Here is a 20,132-nt window from a genome sequence, read left to right on the forward strand (position 1 = left end):
GGAGGTACTTCACGGCATAGCAGGCTCCATGGAGAAAACTCCATGCTGCACCTGCTACATTGCACCACCACACGGCAGTTACCTCAACACTTAAAACCACTTAACACTCAATGTTTACAAAACCCAGCAGGGCCGGCAGGATAACACAGTGGTTAAGGTCCTCGCCTTGCATGCTCCAGGATCCCATATGGGCACCAGTTCTAATCCCGGCGGCCCCGCTTCCCATCCAGCTCCCTGCTTGTGGCCTGGGAAAGCAATCGAGGACGGCCCAAAGCCCTGGGACCCTGGACCCGTGTGGGAGACCTGGAAGAGCTCCTGGCTGTGGGTTGGCTCAGCTTGAGCCATTGCAGTCACTTGGGGGATGAACCATCAGACAGAAGATCTTCCTCTCTGTATATTCGCCTTTCCAATAAAAATAAATCAATCTTTAAAAAAAAAAAAAATAAAAAAAACCAACACTCTCTCTCCAAAGGAAGTGCTCTGCAGGGCTTGCTCTAGTATTAACCCACAGTTAAAGCAGGACAAAGGGTGACAAAGTACAAGATACAAGGCAATTTATAATTTCAGGCAGATGCTTTACAATTTTTTTTAAAAGATTGATTTAGGGCCTAGTGTGATGGCTCTATAACTAAATCTTCACCTTGCTTGGGCGTGGCACAGCTCTGGCAGTTGGGATTTTGGAGGAGTGTACCAACAAATGGAAGATCTTTCTCTCTGCTTCTGTTTCTGTCAATCTGCCTTTCCAATAAAAATAAATAAATCTTTTAAAAAAATTTTATTGGATGGGCCCGGCGCGGTGGCGCAAGTGGTTAAGTCCTCGCCTTGCACGCCCGGGATCCCATATGGGCGCCGGTTCTAGTCCCGGCAGCCCCTCTTCCCTTCCAGCTCCCTGCCTGTGGCCTGGGAAGGCAGTTGAGGACGGCCCAAAGCTTTGGGACCCTGCACCCGCGTGGGAGACCCGGAAGAGGCTCCTGGCTTCGGATCGGCATAGTATCGGCCCGTTGCGGCTCACTTGGGGAGTGAATCATCGGATGGAAGATCTTCCTCTCTGTCTCTCCTCTCTGTATATCCGCCTTTCCAATAAAAAATAATAAAAATAAATCTTTAAAAAAAAAAAAAAAAATTTTATTGGAAAGTTACATATACAGAGAGGAGGAAAGACAGAGAGGAAGATCTGTCTGCTGATTCGCTCCACAAGTGGCTGCAACGGTCAGAGCTAAGCTGATCCAAAGCCAGGAGCCTGGGGTCTCTTCTCAGTCTCCCACACAGGTGCAGGTCCCAAGGCTTTGGGCCGTCCTTGACTGCTTTCCCAGGCCACAGGCAGGGAGCAGGATGGGAAGCAGGGCCACCAGAATTAGAACCGGCAACCATATGGGATCTGGCATGTGCAAGGTGAGGACTTTCACCGCTACACTATCACAGCAGGCCCCCAATAAAATTTTTTTAAAAGTAAATGTTTAAGATAAAAAATAAAATAAATATTTAAAATTTCAAAAAAAACTGACTTTGAAATAAAAAATATTAAAAGAAAGAAAGAAAGAAGGAAGAAGCCAAGAGGTTAGCATTGTGACACAGTGCGTAAACCTGCCACCGGTGAAACTGGTATATGTCATATGACTGAACCAGCTGGAAGATTTTTCTCTCCCTATATCAGTCACCCTGCATTCCAAATAAAATTTTAAAGATTTACCTATTTTTATTTGAAAGGCATGGTGGCAGAGAGAGAAGGAAAAACAAAAAGAAATATCTTTCATCTGCTTTTTACTCTCCCAAAAGCCACAGCAGCCAAAACTGGGCTGGCCCGAGGCCAGGAGCTCCCTCCAGGTCTGTCACTTGGGTGCAGAAGCCCAAGGACTTAAGCCATCCTCTGATGCCTTCCCAGGCCACTAGCAGGAAGCTGGATCACAAATGGAATGACCAGGACCCAAACTAGTGCTCCTATGGGATGCGGATGTCACAGGCCTCAACAGTAACCCCAGGAAGTAGTTCTGAGAATGGAGTGACTATTACAGAGCTATACACAAGCCTCATCGCAGAACCCACTAACTTACTTGTTTACTGAAGATTGTTTGAGAAATGAACAAAATGAAGTTGTTGAGAACACTTTCTGGACAGGGCCTATTGGTGATGCGTGTGAAGTCAGAAAAAGGTCCCAATAATGAGAACTTACACAAAGATCTGGGAATGGGCATGGCAGTTATGAGCTCATGCTCAGAGCCCACACAGAGTACCCACATGTGATACCCACCTACAGATCCTGACTCCAGCTTCCTGCTAATGCAGACTCCAGGAGGCGGCAGCAACCACTGCAAGCAGGAACAGCTTGCCCTCCCTCCACCACCCCCATCCGAGACAGGTGACTGAGCTGCTGATTCCCATCTCCCATCTGCCTGGCCCAGGCATAATAGCCCCAGCCACGGACAAGCACTTGGGAACTGAAGTTACAGGTAGGAGCTCTTTGTCTAATTTCTCTCCCAACCTTGTAGCAACAAAACCAACAACTTCTCCTAACTATCGAAACCATTCAAGAAACAGCCTTGGAACACTCTTCCCCACTTCGGGGTCTCTAGGATGTTATCCGTGAACATCGCCCACCCCTGGGTGCTGATGCAATCTGACAGCAAGGAATGGCTCTCTCCCCCTCCTCCCCTGCAGACACAGGAGGGGGAAAAAAAGGACTGAAACATATGTCCCACCCACCTTCCTCCATACCTGGTCCTCCCCACCCTAATCAGAAGCTCACATGGGCATGTATCACACTCAACTATTAAATTTTCAATATTAAAAATAAATTATTTTAGGGCCCGGCGCGGTGGCACAAGTGGTTAAAGGTCCTCACCTTGCACGCCCGGGATCCCATATGGGCGCCGGTTCTAATCCCGGCAGCCCCGCTTCCCTTCCAGCTCCCTGCCTGTGGCCTGGGAAAGCAGTTGAGGACGGCCCAAAGCTTTGGGAACCTGCACCCGCGTGGGAGACCCGGAAGAGGCTCCTGGCTCCTGGCTTCGGATCGGCATAGTATCGGCCCGTTGCGCTCACTTGGGGAGTGAATCATCGGACGGAAGCTCTTCCTCTCTGTCTCTCCTCTCTGTATATCCGCCTTTCCAATGAAAAAATAATAAAAATAAATCTTTAAAAAAAAAAAAATAAATTATTTTAAAGTTAGAATACTTTTAAATGGAATAAAAGGACTCAATTCTTTAAAAAAAAAACAAAAAGAAAGAAAGAAAGAAAGAAAGAAAGAAAGAAAGAAAGAAAGAAAGAAAGAAAGAAAGAAAGAAAGAAAGAAAGAAAGAAAGACCCAAGCAAAGAAAGGGAACATGCAAGCAGGTTACGCAGTATCAGAGAGGAAGACTCTACCAGGCCAAAGGAGCAAGTGCCCAGGTCCAGGAGGGGGTTCCTGTTACAGCACTCCCCACACCCCCAACGTGTGAACTTCTTGCATGTCCTTTTGCCACTCCCACCGTGCCAAGCAAGGTCTCACTCCCACCGTGCCAAGCAGGGTCTCCCTGACTTCCGGGTTCACCATACTCTCCAGGCACTTGAATACAGACTCACACTGTATACTTAAACTCTCATTTCCCAATCCAGTAACCAAATTATAGTTCCACATGATGCTACCTGCCAAAATACTACATCTTTCTCCAGGTTTCCATCCCTACTACCACCACACCAACCAGAAATACAAGACAATTTTGGATACCCTCAAAGTAACTACATCTCACTGAGGGACACTGGACTCCAGTTGAAGTACCAGGTGTGTCTGGATTTTTAAAATGCTCCTCCCACCCATTCTCAGTCCAACCCATCATGCCCATTTCTCTCAAAGGATTGCTCTGGACAGAACGCCTTCATCACTCTTCCACAACACCTACAACACCTCCCTCCTGAACACTCTCCTTTTGCTGTCCTATATTCACACTATGCCTGTTTCCCCTTTTAAACCTGCATTCATGTTCCTTCTATCTTGACAGACCTTTTTTTCATCTTACCTATCCAAAACCAATCTAGTTTCCAAGTCTTTTTACAGAGAGCTTTCCCCCAACTAACCAAACTACATTGATGTCTCCACTTCAGAAATTCTATAAAACTTCATAGTTTATAAAATCTAGCGCCAGTAGTCTTGCCTCTCCCAACCCTGCCTAATCCAAGCTGCCTTGAAAACATCAGTACAGGCCCAGCACCATAGCCTAGTGACTAAAGTCCTTGCCTTGCACGTGTCAGAATCCCATATGGGCACCAGTTCATGTCCCAGAAGCCCCTGCTTCCCATTCAGCTCCCTGCCTGTGGCCTGGGAAAACAGTAAAGGACAGCCCAAAGCCTTGGAACCCTACACCCACACGGGAGACCTGGAAGAAGCTCCGGGCTCCTGGCTTTGGATTGACTGTTACGGGGGTGAATCACATGGAAGATCTTCCTCTCTTTCTGTCTTCGTCTTTGTATATCTGACTTTCAATAAAAATAAAATAAAAATTAAAAACAAAAACAAAAAACACCATTACTATCTGTCCCCTGCGTTACCTCTAGCTCCGCCTCATTTCCAGGTCAGCAGCACCACACCTGGAGGAGAGGGCTTCTGACTCTGACTCTTCCAAGAGGCCTTATAGAAAACAGCAGCTACCACAGAGAGACCTTCACACACTTTACCTCACTCAGTCACTACAGGAAGCTGGTGTGGCTGATACTCTTCCTACTTGAAACAAAGGCAAGAGGATGTCAGGCTGAAGTCCTTATCTCAGAAAATATTTAACTGTGGGGCCAGCTCCAAGACAAAGTAAGTTAAGCCTCTGCCTCGGGACCAGGATCTCATAAGGGTGCTGCTTGGAGCTCTGGCAGTTCCACTTTATATTCTTTCTCTTTTTATTTTTTTTTTTTAAGATTTATTTTTTTTTTTAATTGCAAAGTCAGATATACAGAGAGGAGGAGAGACAAAGAGGAAGATCCTCCATTCAATGATTCACTCCCCAAGTGACCGCAACAGCCAACGTTGGCCGTGCTAATCCGAAGCCAGGAGCCTGGAACTTCCTCCAGGTCTCCCACACGCGTGCAGGGTCCCAAGGCCTTGGTCTGTCCTCAACTGCTTTCCCAGAACACAAGCAGGGAGCTGGATGGGAAGTGGAGCTGCCAGGATAAGAACCGGTCCCCATATGGGTTCCTGGAGCGTTCAAGCTGAGGACTTTAGCCGCTAGACCACTGTGCTGGGCCCAATATTCTTTCTCTTTTTAAAGATTTGTTTATTTTTATTGGAAAGGCATATTTACAGGAGAAGGAAATACAGAAAGGTCTTCGTCCTCTGATTGACTCCCCAAGTGACCATCAGGACATGATCTGGCATCCATATGGGATCCTGGCACACACAAGGTGAGGATTTAGCCACTGAGCCATCATGCCAGGACTACCAGCTCTACTACTGATCCAGCTCCTTACTAACGTACCTGGCAAAGCAACAGAAGACAGCCCAATTCCTTGAGCCTGCACTCATGAGGCTCCTGGCTCCTGGCTTTGGATTGGCTCAGCTACAGCTACAAACCAATGATGCAGCCATGGGGGAGTGAACGAGCAATTGGAAGATCCTTCTGTCCCTTTCTAGGAACTCTGCCTTTCAACTGACGTAGGCAGATGCTCTAATCCCCTTCAAATCAACTACTGAGGGCAGAAACTGCCTGCGGGCCCCGGGGTAGTGTGAGGTAGTGTGGGACAAGTCTGCCCCTTTTGCTGCCGACACCCCAACAGGTGCCAGCTGGCCTTAGCGCAGGGCAATTTACATCTAACATTTCATTTATGTCGTTTGGGAACTGTAATTCTCAACACACAGCTTTTGCAGTTCCTTCATCAGAAATTTACCCAAATGTCACTCACTTGCACAAACATTCCCAAATGTCAGGAGTACTATACCCCTTCTGGGCCTTCAGCTCAAAGAAGAGGACAAAGGCCTCTTAACTCACAGCAGTCAAAGTTCAAAAAAAGTCCACTTCAGCAAGCATTTATGTCGGCAACTGGCCACCCCACTTTCCATTCCAACATCTGTGATCTCACTTATTAAATATCACACCCCCACAATAGGGATTTTCCCCACTCGGTAAATAGACACAACAACGTCCAGACGACATGATTCATCTAAAGCACGTGGTCGGGGCAGATTCCAGATTGGACTCCGGGTCTCCTGACTGTCCACCTTGGAACATTATTCCCCCCACGAGACACTTAAATGTAATATCCAATTCATCCTGGCCTGTCTGGGTTAGAAGAATGACCACATACAGCAAACCTCTGGAATCACTGTCATTCAGAAGTTACCTACTGGGTGCCTATATGTCACTCCACCTCCCTAAGGCCCCAATGTCCCTCCATTTATAAGTGGACAGACTCACAGTGGCTCCCAAACAGTAAAGTCAGGAGAAGTTCGTGAGATGATAAAGACGCCGAGCTGGGTACAGGTTCGCTCCCCTACCCTCTCTGACCCCCACAGGCTTCTCAGATCACTCACGACCGCCACGCGACAGGGAGGACAGGGAGGCCACCGACCAGAGGCCTGCGCGCGGCCCCGGGGCTCCCCAGGCCTGAGGCCAGCAGCATCGCCATACCTGCATGGAGTCGGCGCTGACGATCTCGCCCCCGAGCCGCTGGCCTAGCTGCAACGCCAGGGTCGATTTGCCAGTGCCAGTTGCCCCGAGAATCACCACCAGAGGCAAACTTCGTGGCAGGCCGCGGAGCCCTGGGCCCCTGGGCAGCGCTCGTGCAGCCGTAGCCGCTGCCATCTTGAAGGCCTCTGCGCTTGCGCAGGAGCAGCTGTCCCCATGGCAACCCCGGTGCGTAAGCGTAGAGGTGGAGCCCGGGAGGGGCGGGGACTAAAGTGCAAAAGGAGGCTGGCGGCCAACAGCAGCAAGTCCTTGGCGGCTTAGGAGGCTCCGCATTGCCCCGCTATTCACGATCTAGTGCCAGAACCTCGACTCCCTGCTGCCTGGAAAGGGGAATGACAACCCCAACTAAAATAGATCTGTTCCTACTCGTTCTTTCACAGTATCCAACTATTTTTCTTCATAGCACCAATTACAATGCAAAATTATGTATTAGCCTCTTGTTGATGGTCTAACTTCTACTCTGGGCTGTTAGTTCCATAAATGCAAAGGTCAGTTCTTCCCTAGATCATAACTCTATTTCCAATGCTTAGCACAGTACCTGGTACCGACTAAAAACCCATATAATTAGAATGTTTAAAATGGCTTCCCTATCACTCCTGGAGCCAAGGAGTTTGGGGTGTGGCATTCAGCTCTGCTGAGTTTTCACTCCGCGGTGCAGTCGGCCTAGAACCAGAGAACACTGAAGCTCAGGCGACTCGGGTTTTGTGGGACTAGCATTGTAGTGTGTTAGGTCCCGCCGTTGTTTGTGGTACTAACATCCCATATCTGAGAGCCCATTTGAGTCCCATGTGAGCTGCAGATGACCCAAGTGTTTAGGCACTGACCATGGCATTAGGACCTGGGATGCAGTTCCTAGCTCCTGGTTTCTGCCTGATCCAGCATGGACCGTTATAACCATTTAGGGAGTGAACCACAGGAGGGAAGAACTCTTTCTCTTTCTCTCCTGTCTAGCTCTGCATTTCAAATAAGAAAGTGTTGTGAGAAGGAAAAAGAAATTGGGGCCCGGCGGCGTGGCCTAGCGGCTAAAGTCCTCATCTTGAACGCGCCAGGATCCCATATGGGCGCCAGTTCTAATCCCGGCAGCTCCATTTCCCATCAGGCTCCCTGCCTGTGGCCTGGGAAAATAGTCGAGGGGAAAGTAGTCGAGGATGGCCCAAAGCTTTGGGACCCTGCACCCACATGGGAGACCTGGAAGAGGTTCCTGGTTCCCGGCTTCAGATCGGCGCAGCACCGGCCAATGCGCTCACTTGGGGAGTGAATCATCAGACAGAAGATCTTCCTCTCTGTCTCTCCTCCTCTCTGTATATCTGACTTTGTAATAAAAAATAAATAAATCTTTAAAAAATAAATAAATAAATAAATCTTTTTTAAAAAGAAGTAAAAAGAAATTAATGAACCAAAAGGAAGAAAACAGAGTAAGTCTTCATAATCAAATGCATCTGGGTTCAGAGTTTAGCTCTGAGACTTACCAGCTGGGTCACTTCCGTTAACAGCACCTCAGCCTCAGAGCTCCTGTTTGTAATGTGTACTTTTTTCATCAACTTGAGAGGTGGAGTGACAGAAAGAGAAAAACAGAGTTTTTCATGCCACTGTTCACTCCCCAAATGCTCACAATGACCAGGTGTGGGCCAGACTAAAGCCAGTGTCCCTGGACTCCCACATGGGTGACAGGAACTCGGGCACATCCGTTGCTGCATCCCAGGAGGAATTAGCAGGAAACTGGATGAAAAGCAATGTCTCTGGGATGCACCAACATGAGATGCCTAATTTGCAGCACAACAACCTCTGCCCCAACCTCAGAGTGCTTTTTTTCCCTAAGATCTATGTATTAATTTAAAAAACAGAATTATAGTGAGAGAGGGAGAGACACAGAGAAAGAGAAGGGTTGGGCCCAGCGCCATAGCCTAGCGGCTAAAGTCCTTGCCTTGCACATGTGAGGATCCCATATGGGCGCTGGTTTGTGTCCCAGCAGCCCTGCTTCCCATCCAGTTCCCTGCTTGTAGCCTGGGAAGGCAGTCAAGGATGGTCCGAAGCCTTGGGACCCTGCACTCATGCGGGAGACCCAGAAGAGGCTCCAGGCTCCTGGCTTCAAATCGGCACAGTACCAGTCATTGTGGCCGCTTGGGGAGTGAATCAACAAAAGGAACATCTTCCTCTTTGTGTCGCTTCCTTTCTGTATATCTGTCTTTCCAATAAAAATAAAATTAATCTTTAAAATTAATCTTTTAAAAAATATTTTAAAAGAGAGAGAGATGGTTCCATTCTTTGGCTCACCTCCTCCGCATGGCCACACAGCTAGGGCTGGGCCAGGCCAAAGCCAACAGCCAGGACTTTCTTCTGGGTTTAGGGACCCAAGCACCTGGGCCATTGCCCGCTGCTATCGCAGACACATCAGCAAGGAGCTGGATCCCTGCAATCTGAAGTAGAGCAGCCAGGGCCAGAATTGATGCCCCTAAGCCACAATGCCACCACAGGAGTTCTTATCTTTAAAACTATCTCCCAGACTGCTATAAAGAAAAAATGAAGTGCGGTGTGAAAACTGCCTGCCTGACACGCACAACGCCCTGACATGCACACACCAGCATTTGTTGAATACTTTGTTTTATTATAATGGTGGCATCCCGTCTGCCTTGGTGAAGAGGTAAGAGCAATAGCCTAAGGGCAGAGAAATTTTCAGTGATGTGTAAAAGTGCTTAAGTATCTATTGAGCTAACTCCCTGTTAGTCAATTGAAGAGTTCTAATTGCTTTCTTCCTGAGGTTGGCTGTGTGTAGTTCTCGGGTCAGACGAGGGTCTCTAGATGGGCATACTGGGAATCACTGCCAGTATGAATACATCTTTTCAGCCACCTGAATTGTCACTGGGATAGTGGCCCCTGTTGGGAGAACACCAGACCCCAGTTCTTGGTCCCTTGTATCTGCTTCTCAATGCAGCCTCCTTTGATCAAATGCCCTGTTCTCTCCCATTTGCAGTACCCGCCTGGGACCAGGTTTAAAACGGAGATGTGTGGCTGCATATTGGCAGATGCATTCACATGATGGTTGTTAGCTGTAGAGTCTTTGCCTGGAGACTTTCAGAGGGTACAGTTGCCATGACAACCACTAGAAAGATGGCAGAGCAGAGACAGGATGCAAATAAAGCAAGGGAGGGGGGGTTGATTTCATGATGACAATCTGACTATGACAGAGTGGGCTCACTCACAGATGGGATAGCCCTGTCCAAGTCGTGAGCAGGTGACTGTTACAGACAGGGAGGAAAAAAGGAGTTGGGGAGGGGGGAGAAGTTGGAATTTACCACTGGGAGACCAGAAGAGGAAGAGACTGGTTACCAAGGCAACTGGGAAGAAAGGAATGAAAAAATGGGGCTTCACCACAGCAGCAGAAAATTGCTTCTAGCCAAGCAACACAGGACTGTTGCTATGGAAACAAAGAGAACAGGGATCCTATAGACCATGGGGAGAATTATCACTGAAATACTGAGCAGGAAAGACTCTTAAATCAGAACGGAGCCTGTGGTCCAAACCAAAGGAGAAGTGAGAAAAACACAGTGCCATTTCCATCTATTGTAATGCAGCCAATCTCCTTCCAAAAGAGAATGGAGAAAGGCTTTTTTTTTTAAAACGCTTTTTAAATTTTTATGTATTTTGTTGTTCTTGTTTTATTTTATTCAAAAGGCAAAGAGACACAGCGAGACAAAGAAACAGAGTTAGGCATCTCCTACCTACTGGTTCACTCTCCAAATGCCCTCAATAGCCAGGGCTGGGTCAGGCTAAAGTCAGGATCCAGGAACTCAATCAGGAGCTCCATGGAAGGACAAGGACCCAGCTACTTGACCCATCACCGGCTGGTGCCAAGGTGAGTATTGTTAGCAGCAAGCTGGAATCAGAAGTGCACAAACCTAACCACTCAAGAAATGGAAGGTGGCACCGGTGCAGTAGCATAGTGTCTAAAGTCTTGCACATATGGGCACTGGTTCTAATCCTGGCAACCCCGTTTCCCATCCAGCCCCCTGCTTGTGGCCTGGGAAAGCAACTGAGGACAACCCAAAGCCTTGGGACCCTGCTCCTGCGTGAAAACCAGGAAGAAGCTCCTGGTTCCTGGCTTTGGATTGGCACAGCTCCAGCATTGTGATCCTCTGGGGAGTGAATCACTGGACAGAAGATCTTCCTCTCTGTCTCTCCTCCTCTCTGTAATAAAAATTTGCAATAAAAATAAATAAATATTTTAAAAAGAAAGAGGAAAGGAGGGAGGAAGGAAAGAAGGGGGAGGAAACATCTTGAGTCTTTAAAAATGTTTATGTATGTATGTATGTATTATTAGAAAGGTAGATTTACAGAGAAAAGGAGAAATAGCGAGAAAGGTCTTCCATCTGCTGGTTCACTCTCCAAATGGCCACAATGGCTGGAGCTGAGACAATCCAAAGCCAGGAGCCAGGAGCTTCTTATGAGTCTCTCATGTGGGTGTCGGGGGCCAAGCTTTAGGTCATTCTCCACTGCTTCCCGTAAGCAAGGAGCTGGATGGACGTGGAGCAGCTGGGGCATGAATTGGCGCTCTTATGAGATCCCAGCTCTTGCTGGTGGAGAATTAGGCAGTTGAACCATCATGCAACTTCCTCTACCTCCCCCAAAACGGGATCTTAACTGCAGCGCCAGATCCCCACCCCGTAAATACTTCAGGCTACTGCATTTGTAATTGCTTCCCTCATAATCTTCTGAACTCCACATGACACTAAAAATAGTTCCTGCAAGATATTCCGTGACTTGAAATTCTAATTAGAGACATTAAGTTCAAGGGACAATCAGAAAATCGCAGTCTATGATCAAGAGTTAATAAGCATTTCTAGAAAAACAATGTGCAGCCCTCTAATGGGAAGCTTTGCACGGCAATAAGGAGGCAAAAGGGAATCAGAGAAGCCATCTGTGCTCATGCCCAGGCATCGACCTGAAGCTCTTCCCCATCTTCCATATGATCAGATGAGGTATAGGTCACTCTATGCTGAAAGCAAGGTCCAGAAGTTCTCAAAGTCCAGGAAGGTTCTCAAAGTGTGTGACTGTATTTACAGGTAAGCATGTGAAAGGCCATCTTCAATGTACTTCACTATCACAGGTTATTGCGGGCAAAGGAATTCTAACTTTATCTAAAGATGTATTTATTTTTATTTGAAAGATGAATTTGACAGCAAGCGAGGAAAGACACACAGAGAGAAAGATCTTCAATCCGCTGGTTCATTCCCCAGATGCCTGCAATGGGCTGAGCTAGGCTGGTTCAAAGCCAGGAGCCTAGAGCTTCCTCTGGGTCTCCCACATAGATAGCAGAGGTCTAAGGCCTTTGCTGCTTCTCATGCCACTAGCAGGGAGCTAGATGCCAAGTAGAGCAGCTAAGACTTGAACCAGCTCCCATATGAGCTGCCGGCACCACAGGCAGAGGCTTAACTCAACACGCCATGGCACAGGACCCAGGAATTCTAGCTTTAAATTAAAAAATTCCAGGATGGCTTCAGCTAAGAAGAACTTACTCCACAGTTTAGGAATGGGGTATTAGGGATCCTCAAGTTACTCAGAGGTAAATAATTTCTTGTTTGGAGCTTGTTTTTGCCATAATGGTGCCTGTACCCTACGTAAGATCATCTGGGTTAGAAACCCAGTTCTTCTGATTCCAGCTTCCTGCTAATGCACACCCTGGGTGACAGCACATGGTGAAGGCTGAAAACCTTGGGTCCCTGTTACACAGTGGAAACTCCAGTTGAGTTCCAGGCTTTAGCTTGGTGCATGCCTGGCTGCTGTGGGCATTTGGGGAGTGAACCAGAAAATGGAAGATATCTGTCTGTACTGTCACTTGTTTTCTGTGGCTCTGCTTTTCAGATACAATGAAAATAAGTACAAAATTTTAAAACAATAATTCCCTGATTGAACTGCCATTTTGAAAAGTCTCAGTCCGAGAATGGCAGTGATTCATAACTGTTGAACTATCAAAACCACTTGAGCGGGCCCGGCGCGGTGGCGCAAGCGGTTAGGTCCTCGCCTAGCACGCCCGGGATCCCATATGGGCGCCGGTTCTAATCCCGGCAGCCCCGCTTCCCTTCCAGCTCCCTGCCTGTGGCCTGGGAAAGCAGTCAAGGACGGCCCAAAGCCTTGGGACCCTGCACCCGCGTGGGAGACCCGGAAGAGGCTCCTGGCTTCGGATCGGCATAGTATCGACCCGTTGCGGCTCACTTGGGGAGTGAATCATCGGACGGAAGATCTTCCTCTCTGTCTCTCCTCTCTGTATATCCGCCTTTCCAATAAAAAAAAAAATAATAATAAAAAAAAATAAAATAAAATCTAAATCTCTTCTCCGTAAAAAAAAAAAAAAAAAAAAAAAAAAAAAAAAAAAAACCACTTGAGCAAGACCCTCGGAGCATGCCCCACATCAGACACCTGGGATGGGTGGGAGACTGGGTGGGGCTTCTCCCTTTACCTCCTGCTTTACCCCAGATATAGGAGAAAAGAGTGTGGAAATAATAGCCTTACCCACTTTCCTGTAGCCCTTGAACCTTTTTGCCCTAATTAACCATGTAAAGATTGTCAAAAAGAAAAAAAAGTCTTAGTCAATTTACTTAATTCTCACTCCTATTGTATTTGTTTGTCCTATATCTTAGCGGTATGATCAGGCTGCCTTTTTCTGCACCTGCCTCTTTCTTTAGGAAACTGAAAACAGTTCGGGGAGTAGGATAGGTACAGCTTGATAGCAGAAACGAAGAAAGGGGGCCTAGTGCAATAGCCTAGCAGCTGAAGTCCTCACTGCACGTGCTGGGATCCCATATGGGTGCCAGTTCTAATCCTGGCAGCCCCACTTCCCATCCAGCTCCCTGCTTGTGGCCTGGGAAAGCAATCGAGGACGGCCCAAAGCCCTGGGACCCTGTACCCCATGTGGGAGACCCAGGAGAGGCTCCTGGCTCCTGACTTAGGATTGGCTCAGCTCCAGCCATTGCGGCTGCTTTGGGAGTGAATCATCAGACAGAAGATCTTCCTCTTTGTCTCTCCTCCTCTCTGTATATCTGCCTATCCAATAAAAATAAATCTTAAAAAAAGAAGAAAAAAAAAAAAACCACTGCCTCTGAGAGTTGTATTCTAGGAGTGCACAACGGAAGAGGGACGCCCGCGGTGATGCCCCAGTAACTTACACTTATTTATTTATAACAAGAAAGAAGCATATAGACAGAAGGGAAAATACTGGCATTAGATCGGACGGGTCATTTAAAGCAGATCATCCTAAAATCCCAAACATTCAAGGTGGGATTCTAGGGGATACTGTGATAGGACAGAAAAAGAAACATGACATGAGAAGGCTTGAAGCACCTGTCTCCAAAGTAAGAGATGGAAGGTGGGTTGGGATCCCAGCACGGTAGCCTAGTGGCTAAAGTCCTTGCTTTGTATGTGCCGGGATCTCATGTGGATGTCATTTCGTATTCTAGATGCACTACTTCCCTTCCAGCTCCCTGCTCGTGGCCTGGGAAAGCAAACAAAGATGACCCAAAGCCTTGGGACCCTGCAACCCGTGTGGGAGACCCAAAAGGAGCACCTGGCTCTTGGCTTCAGATCAGCTCAGCTCCGGCCATTGTGGCCACTTGGGGAGTGAATCAGCACATGGAAGATGTGTCTCTCCTTCTCTCTGTAAATCCAACTTTCCAACAACCAAAAAAAAAAAAAAAAGGAAAAGAAAGGTGGATCAAAGACATACCCTAGCATTTTGGTGCACCCCAAGATTCCTTGGAGGCCCAGCCCTCATGTTAAACAGGTACCTGAATAAAAACATTTTCAGGGTCAATGTTGTTGTACAGGTCACCCATGTGGGAGACCCAGACGCGTTCCCAACTTCTAGCTTCAGCTTGTCCCAGCCCTGGCAGTTGCAGTCAGCAGATGGCCAATCTGTGTGTGTGCCTTTCAAATAAAATGAAAAGACTTTTAAAATGTAAACAACAAAATGAGCACATAACCTTGTTATAGGGTCTCTGGTATACCTTCAGTGGAGTATAGAAATTTCTACAGAACACACCAGTATGTTTTCAGAAGGATTCATGTCCAGCCTATTCAGCCCTCTGAAACAACCTATACACCAACGGGGACGCCTAAAGTTAGCTATGTCAGAGTGGAGAAAACATCAAAAAGGAAAGAGGTGCAGAAGTATTCAAGACACTTTCCAGTTGTAACCTCATGCTTCTTTCACGCCCTCTGCTTCCTATCTTTGGCCTCTTGTCCCTTTCTTGGCATATCATTCTGCACCTCTGGAAAGCTGGATTTACAGAGAGAAGGAGAGAAACATCTTCCATGTGCTGGTTCACTCATCTTTATGTTTGATGAGTCTTAGATCTGCGTTGGCCAAAGGCAGACATTGTAGTACAGTGGACTATGCTGCTTCTTAAGGCACCTGCATCCCATAGCGAGGTGCTGATTTGGGTTCCAGCTGTTCTGCTTTTTTTTTTTCTTTTTAAAGATTTATTTATTTTTATTAGAAAGGCAGATACACAGAAGAGTAGAGACAGAGAGGAAGATCTTCCATCCAATGGTTCACTCTCCAAGCAACCGCAACGGCTGGAGTGGAGCCAATCCTAAACCAGCAGCCAGGAACTTCTTCTGGGTCTCCCACGTGGGTGCAGGGTCCCCTCATCTGCTTTCCCAGGCCACAAGCAGGGAGCTGGATGGGAAGCGGGACTGCCGGGATTAGAAACAGCGCCCAGTGTATTCAAGGTGAGGACTTTAGCTGCTACGCTATCACTCCGGGCCCTGTTCTGCTTTTAATCTACTTTCCTTCTATTGCTCTGGAAAAGGGAACGGATGCGGCCTGGTGCACGGTAGCCTAGTGGTTAAAGTCCTTGCCTTGCACACCCAGGATCCCTTTTGGCTGCCAGTTCGTATCCCTGGCTGCTCGACTTCCCATCCAGCTCCCTGCTTGTGGCCTGGGAAAGCAGTGTAGGACAGCTCAACAGCTTGGGGCCCTGCACCTGTGTCAGAGACCCAGAAGAAGCTCCTGGCTGCTGGTTTCAGATCAGCTCAGCTCTGGCCGTTGTGGCTACTTGGGGAGTGAATCTGCGGATGGAAGATATGTTTCTCCTTCTCTACTTCACTTTGTAAATCTGACTTTCCAAAAAAGAAAAATAAATTTATCTTTAAAAAAATTAAAAAGAAAAGAGAGTAGATGATGCTCAAAGGCTTGCAAACCTACTACCTACGTGGGAGACCCAGATGCTGTTCCAGGATTCTTGTTTTGGCCTGGCCCCATCCCAGCTATTGTGGTCATTTGACCATATTTATTTCAAATAAATACCTCTTTTTAAAAAAAAAAAAAAACACTTATATTCCATTCAAACATGTTTCTAAAACTTCAATGTCACATTTCCAACTTTCTGTTGGCTGTGTCTTTGGGTGACCCTATCACCTCAATGTTGTGTTCCAAACCACAGGCCCCCTGGTCCTCCCCCCCCCAACACACACAAACTTCCCTGTTTCAAAGACTACTAAGAGGATGTTTGCTTTAGAAATGGAGCACAACCCTCTCATTTTGTAAAAGTGAGACTACACAGGCAGTTAACAGGACCACATTCCTCCCTGCTCCGCAGATTTGACACAACCTTCTACCCACTCTTCCCCAAAGCTATTCTCTTAAACTAGGGTATCTTCCTCCTCGTCACTCAGCCAACTGCTGCCCGTACCTCCAGTCCCAGTTAAAGTTACACTCTCCAACAAGAACATTTTTTTTTTTTTCTTTTAAGATGTATTTGTTTGTATGAAAGCTTTAGTTATAAAAAGAAGAGAAAAGCAATGGGACAGAGCCAGACCAAAGACAGGGATCAGGAACTCCATCAGGGTCTACCTGGGAAAGTAGGGGCCCAAGTTCTTACTCATCTTTTGTTGTTCTCCCACGTACATTAGCAGGGAGCTGGGTCAGAAGCAAAGTATCTTGGTCTGTAACTGGCTTTCATATGGAAATACCAGAGTCACAACTATGGCTTAACTTGCTGTGCCACAGCACAGACTCCAACAAAAAGTCTCTCTCAGGCCCAGCACGGTAGCCTAATGGCTAAAGTCCTCGCCTTACAACAGTCGGGATCCCCAAAACCTTAGGACCTTATGCCCATGTGGGAGACCCAGAAGAAGCTCCTGGCTTTGAATCGCCACAGCTCTGGACGTTGCAGCCATTTGCAGAATGAATCAGCACATGGAAGATCTTTCTGTGTATCCTTCTCTATAAATCTGAGTTTCCAACAAAAATAAATAAATCTTTTATTAAAAAAAAAGTCTCTCTCCTTTTCTCAAAAGGCAGATTCACAGAGAGGAGAGACAGAGGGAGAGAGAGAGAGAGAGATCTTCCATCTGCTAGTTCACTCCCGCAAAATCTCAACAGCTGGGAGTGAGCCAATCCGAAGCCAGGACTCAGGAGCCTCCTTTGGGTTTCCCATGTGGTGCAGGGCCCAAGCTCTCGGGCCATCTTCTACTGCTCTCCCAGGGAGCTGGCTGGGAAATGAAGCAGTGTTCGTATAAGATGCTGGCATGCAGGCTGAGGCTTAGTCTACTATGATGCCAGTTCCAATTTCTTTCTTTTTTTAAAGGTAAGTAGTATTTTTTTTTCTGAGATTTGTTTTGATTGGAAAGGCAGATATACAGAGAGGAGGAGAGACAGAGGAAGAACTTCCATTTACTGGTTCACTCCCCAATTGGCTGTAACAGCTGTAGCTGCGCATATCTGAAGCTAGGAACCTGGAGCCTCTTTCAGGTCTCCCACGTGGGTGTAGGATCCTAACGCTTTGGGCCGTCCTCCACTGCTTTCCTAGACCACAAGCAGGGAGCTGGATGGGAAGTAGGGCTGCCAGGACATGACCCATTGCCCATGTGGATTCCCAGTGGATGCAAGGTGAGGACTTTAGCCACTAGGCTATGGCACTGGGTCTGGTAAGTAGATTCTTAAAATACATTTTAAAATGTGTATGTATGTGTGTGACATATTATTTGACAGGCAGAGTGGCAGAGCAAAAGAGAAATAGAGAGATCTTCCATCTGCTGCTTCATTTCCCCAAATGCCCATAAGAGTCAGGGTTAGGCCAGGCCAAAATCAAGAGCACAGCCTAGATCCCTCACATGGGCAACAGGAACCCAAGTACTTGGGCTGTCATCCCCAGCCTCCCAGTCTGGATTGGAGGCATGGAACAACTAGGCCTGAACAGGCATCCTCCTGGTGGATGCACACATCCTAACTGGTGATGTCACTGTCATGTCACGATCAACGTTGAGGATTCACTGCCTTGAGAAGACACGTGTTGGGGTCTTGCTGACCGGGACCAGTGGATTCCAGCTCAGTTTGAAAAGCATCCTGGTGCCCAGTGAGGGAACATGGAAGGTCTTCATATGCAACTGCTTTATTATATAGACCCCTGGCCTCAGCCCACTGTGACTGTGGATGTTGTGGAACAGACCCAGCTCTTTGCCCTCCCTTCTTCCTCTGCCCATCTCCAGCTCCCCGAGCCCTTACTGCTCCTCCTGTGCTGATTTTCTCACCCTAGAGGTGTGAATGTGTGTACTCAAATATTCCTTCACTGGACCACTTTTCAAATATGACTAATCTTTATTCTAGGTGTGGCTTGTTAACATGCTTGACAAATAGCACTAATGGTTAGTAATCATTTACCCGGACCATTTCTTATTGGTCACAATACCCAGGTGAAGCAGGTGCTATTACGTGTACCTATTTCACAGATGTGGAAATGGGGTGGGAGAGGTTAATAACTTGCCACAGGTTATGCAGCTACAAAGACTTGCAACTGAGATCTATCAGGTGTGAATGACCACTTCACCACAATTGCTCTCAGCTAACTGAAGGGCAGTTTGGTGTTTACTGGGCACCTACTGGACCCCTGGCACTGAGCCTAGTCGGTTATTAATGCTTGTGAGCAGAGACCCGCAGAACACATTTACATTTCCTTGCCAAAAGAATGGTGACACTGATACAGGTGATTGTCCTGAGCAATTCTAAATAAACAGATACTAACTAAAGCTGCCTGCTGGACTTACAGAGGAAATGCCCACAGGTCAATGGGATGCTAATGGATCCATTTCGCCCCCTCCCCAGTCACCTCCTGACTGGTTATCGTCTCCTTAGGAAGAATACCTCTCTATCTCCCCATCTTGTTACCTTCCAGTTCACCAGAGACCTTCCAGTCCATGTTTACCCTCGTAAGGTGAACATTCTAGAATATCCTGACCATAGAAACAACTCAAAGGCAGCCTCTCTAAGGTGATTCAATGTGTCTTAGTTCCCGGGAATAACTGCCAGGGGATGCAGGAGTTAAGCCCGGGCTTTAGGCAAGTATTACCTAATGGAGAAGACAGCCTGCTTTTCTCACTCCACGCGTGGTTTCTCTGCAGCCCTCATTGTCCATAACTTAGCTGTGTGTGGTCACCATTCAGAAGTGAAACTCATTTGTAGGAAACTGTTCCCTGAAATCCAGGAATAAACTCCTGGCTGTTTTCAGACAAAGACAGAGGTAGGAGACTGTAGGAAGGAGCTTAAAATACTTCACATTCCAGAAACACCCTCCCTTCCCCCAGGAGGTGGCTTTCTGGGCAGAGTTGACTTAAAAGGAGCTGAAGCTTGGAGTGTGGCAGCTGCTTTGAGTGGTGTGGGCTTGGGCAGATGGCCTACATGACTCCATGCTTCATTTGCCTGTGTGTGAAATGGGCCTGACACCACTCAGCTCTCTAGGTTATTGTGAATATCAACAAAACAACCAGCACGGGATGTCTGTAGCCACAGGTTCTGACCATTCTGAGTGTCCAGTAATTCTTCCCAAAGTACGGAAGGAGGAAAGACGCTCTGCTCTAGAGTCAGTCCCTTGACACATGGTCTTGGAAAAAGGAAGATGAACACATGGGGAGTTTGGAAAGAGTTCCAGTAATCCAAATCTGTTTTATCAAACAGCAACTTGGGTTCTGGGTTTTGTGACTCAGGGACAGTTGGTGGTTGCAGTGGGGAGAAGGGCATCAAAGGGTGTATATACCTGCCAGGAGACTGGGTGTGCAATCTTGACTCTGAGCAAGACAACAACTTGGGTTCCAATACCATAAGCTGAACCCTGCTTACTTACTTACCAGGTGTGGTACAGGTGCCTTTGAAACATAAGGAATTAAGGGTCCTTTCTTAAGCCTTCTTGTTCTCCATAGGAATGCTAGTAGGCAATACCAACCCGAGCCCCAGCTGGACACATGGAGGCAGAGTGGCCTTCTTACACCACAATGCCCATGGCTTTCCCAACAGCAGATATGTTCTTTCTACAGTCCCAGAAGGAGCCTCTTTGGAACAAGACAATCCCAGCACATCAATGCTGCAGGGTAGCTGGGCATGGGCCATTTGTTACCTTTCATCCCAGTAAGTAGGTCATACAACGGCACTGGAAACAGTTCTAACAAGCAGTCAAATGATGCTTAAGCTCTGGGCTGAGCATTTCGTACAGCAGTTAAGATAACACT

General features: G+C 47.3%; 1 protein-coding gene across 4 annotated transcripts in view; it reads right to left on the reverse strand.

Annotated features, from left to right (window-relative positions):
- Positions 1-6,775, reverse strand: part of TRIT1 (tRNA isopentenyltransferase 1) — a 45,440-nt gene extending 38,665 nt beyond the window's left edge. For 2 of the 4 annotated variants that reach the window (XM_040974283.1, XM_040974286.1), the window contains exon 1: positions 6,582-6,772. In XM_040974283.1, coding sequence (XP_040830217.1) covers positions 6,582-6,755 — 174 coding nt within the window. In that variant the 5' untranslated portion in view covers positions 6,756-6,772. Of the gene's footprint in view, positions 1-6,581 lie in introns of all 4 variants that reach the window. The other 2 variants (XM_040974284.1, XM_040974285.1) reach the window with 2 other exon arrangements.
- Between the last annotated feature and the right edge of the window lie 13,357 nt (positions 6,776-20,132).

The sequence above is a fragment of the Ochotona curzoniae genome, unplaced genomic scaffold, assembly GCF_017591425.1.
Source record: "Ochotona curzoniae isolate NIBS_2020 unplaced genomic scaffold, NIBS_Ocur_1.0 contig_2404, whole genome shotgun sequence".
Lineage (NCBI taxonomy): Eukaryota > Metazoa > Chordata > Mammalia > Lagomorpha > Ochotonidae > Ochotona > Ochotona curzoniae.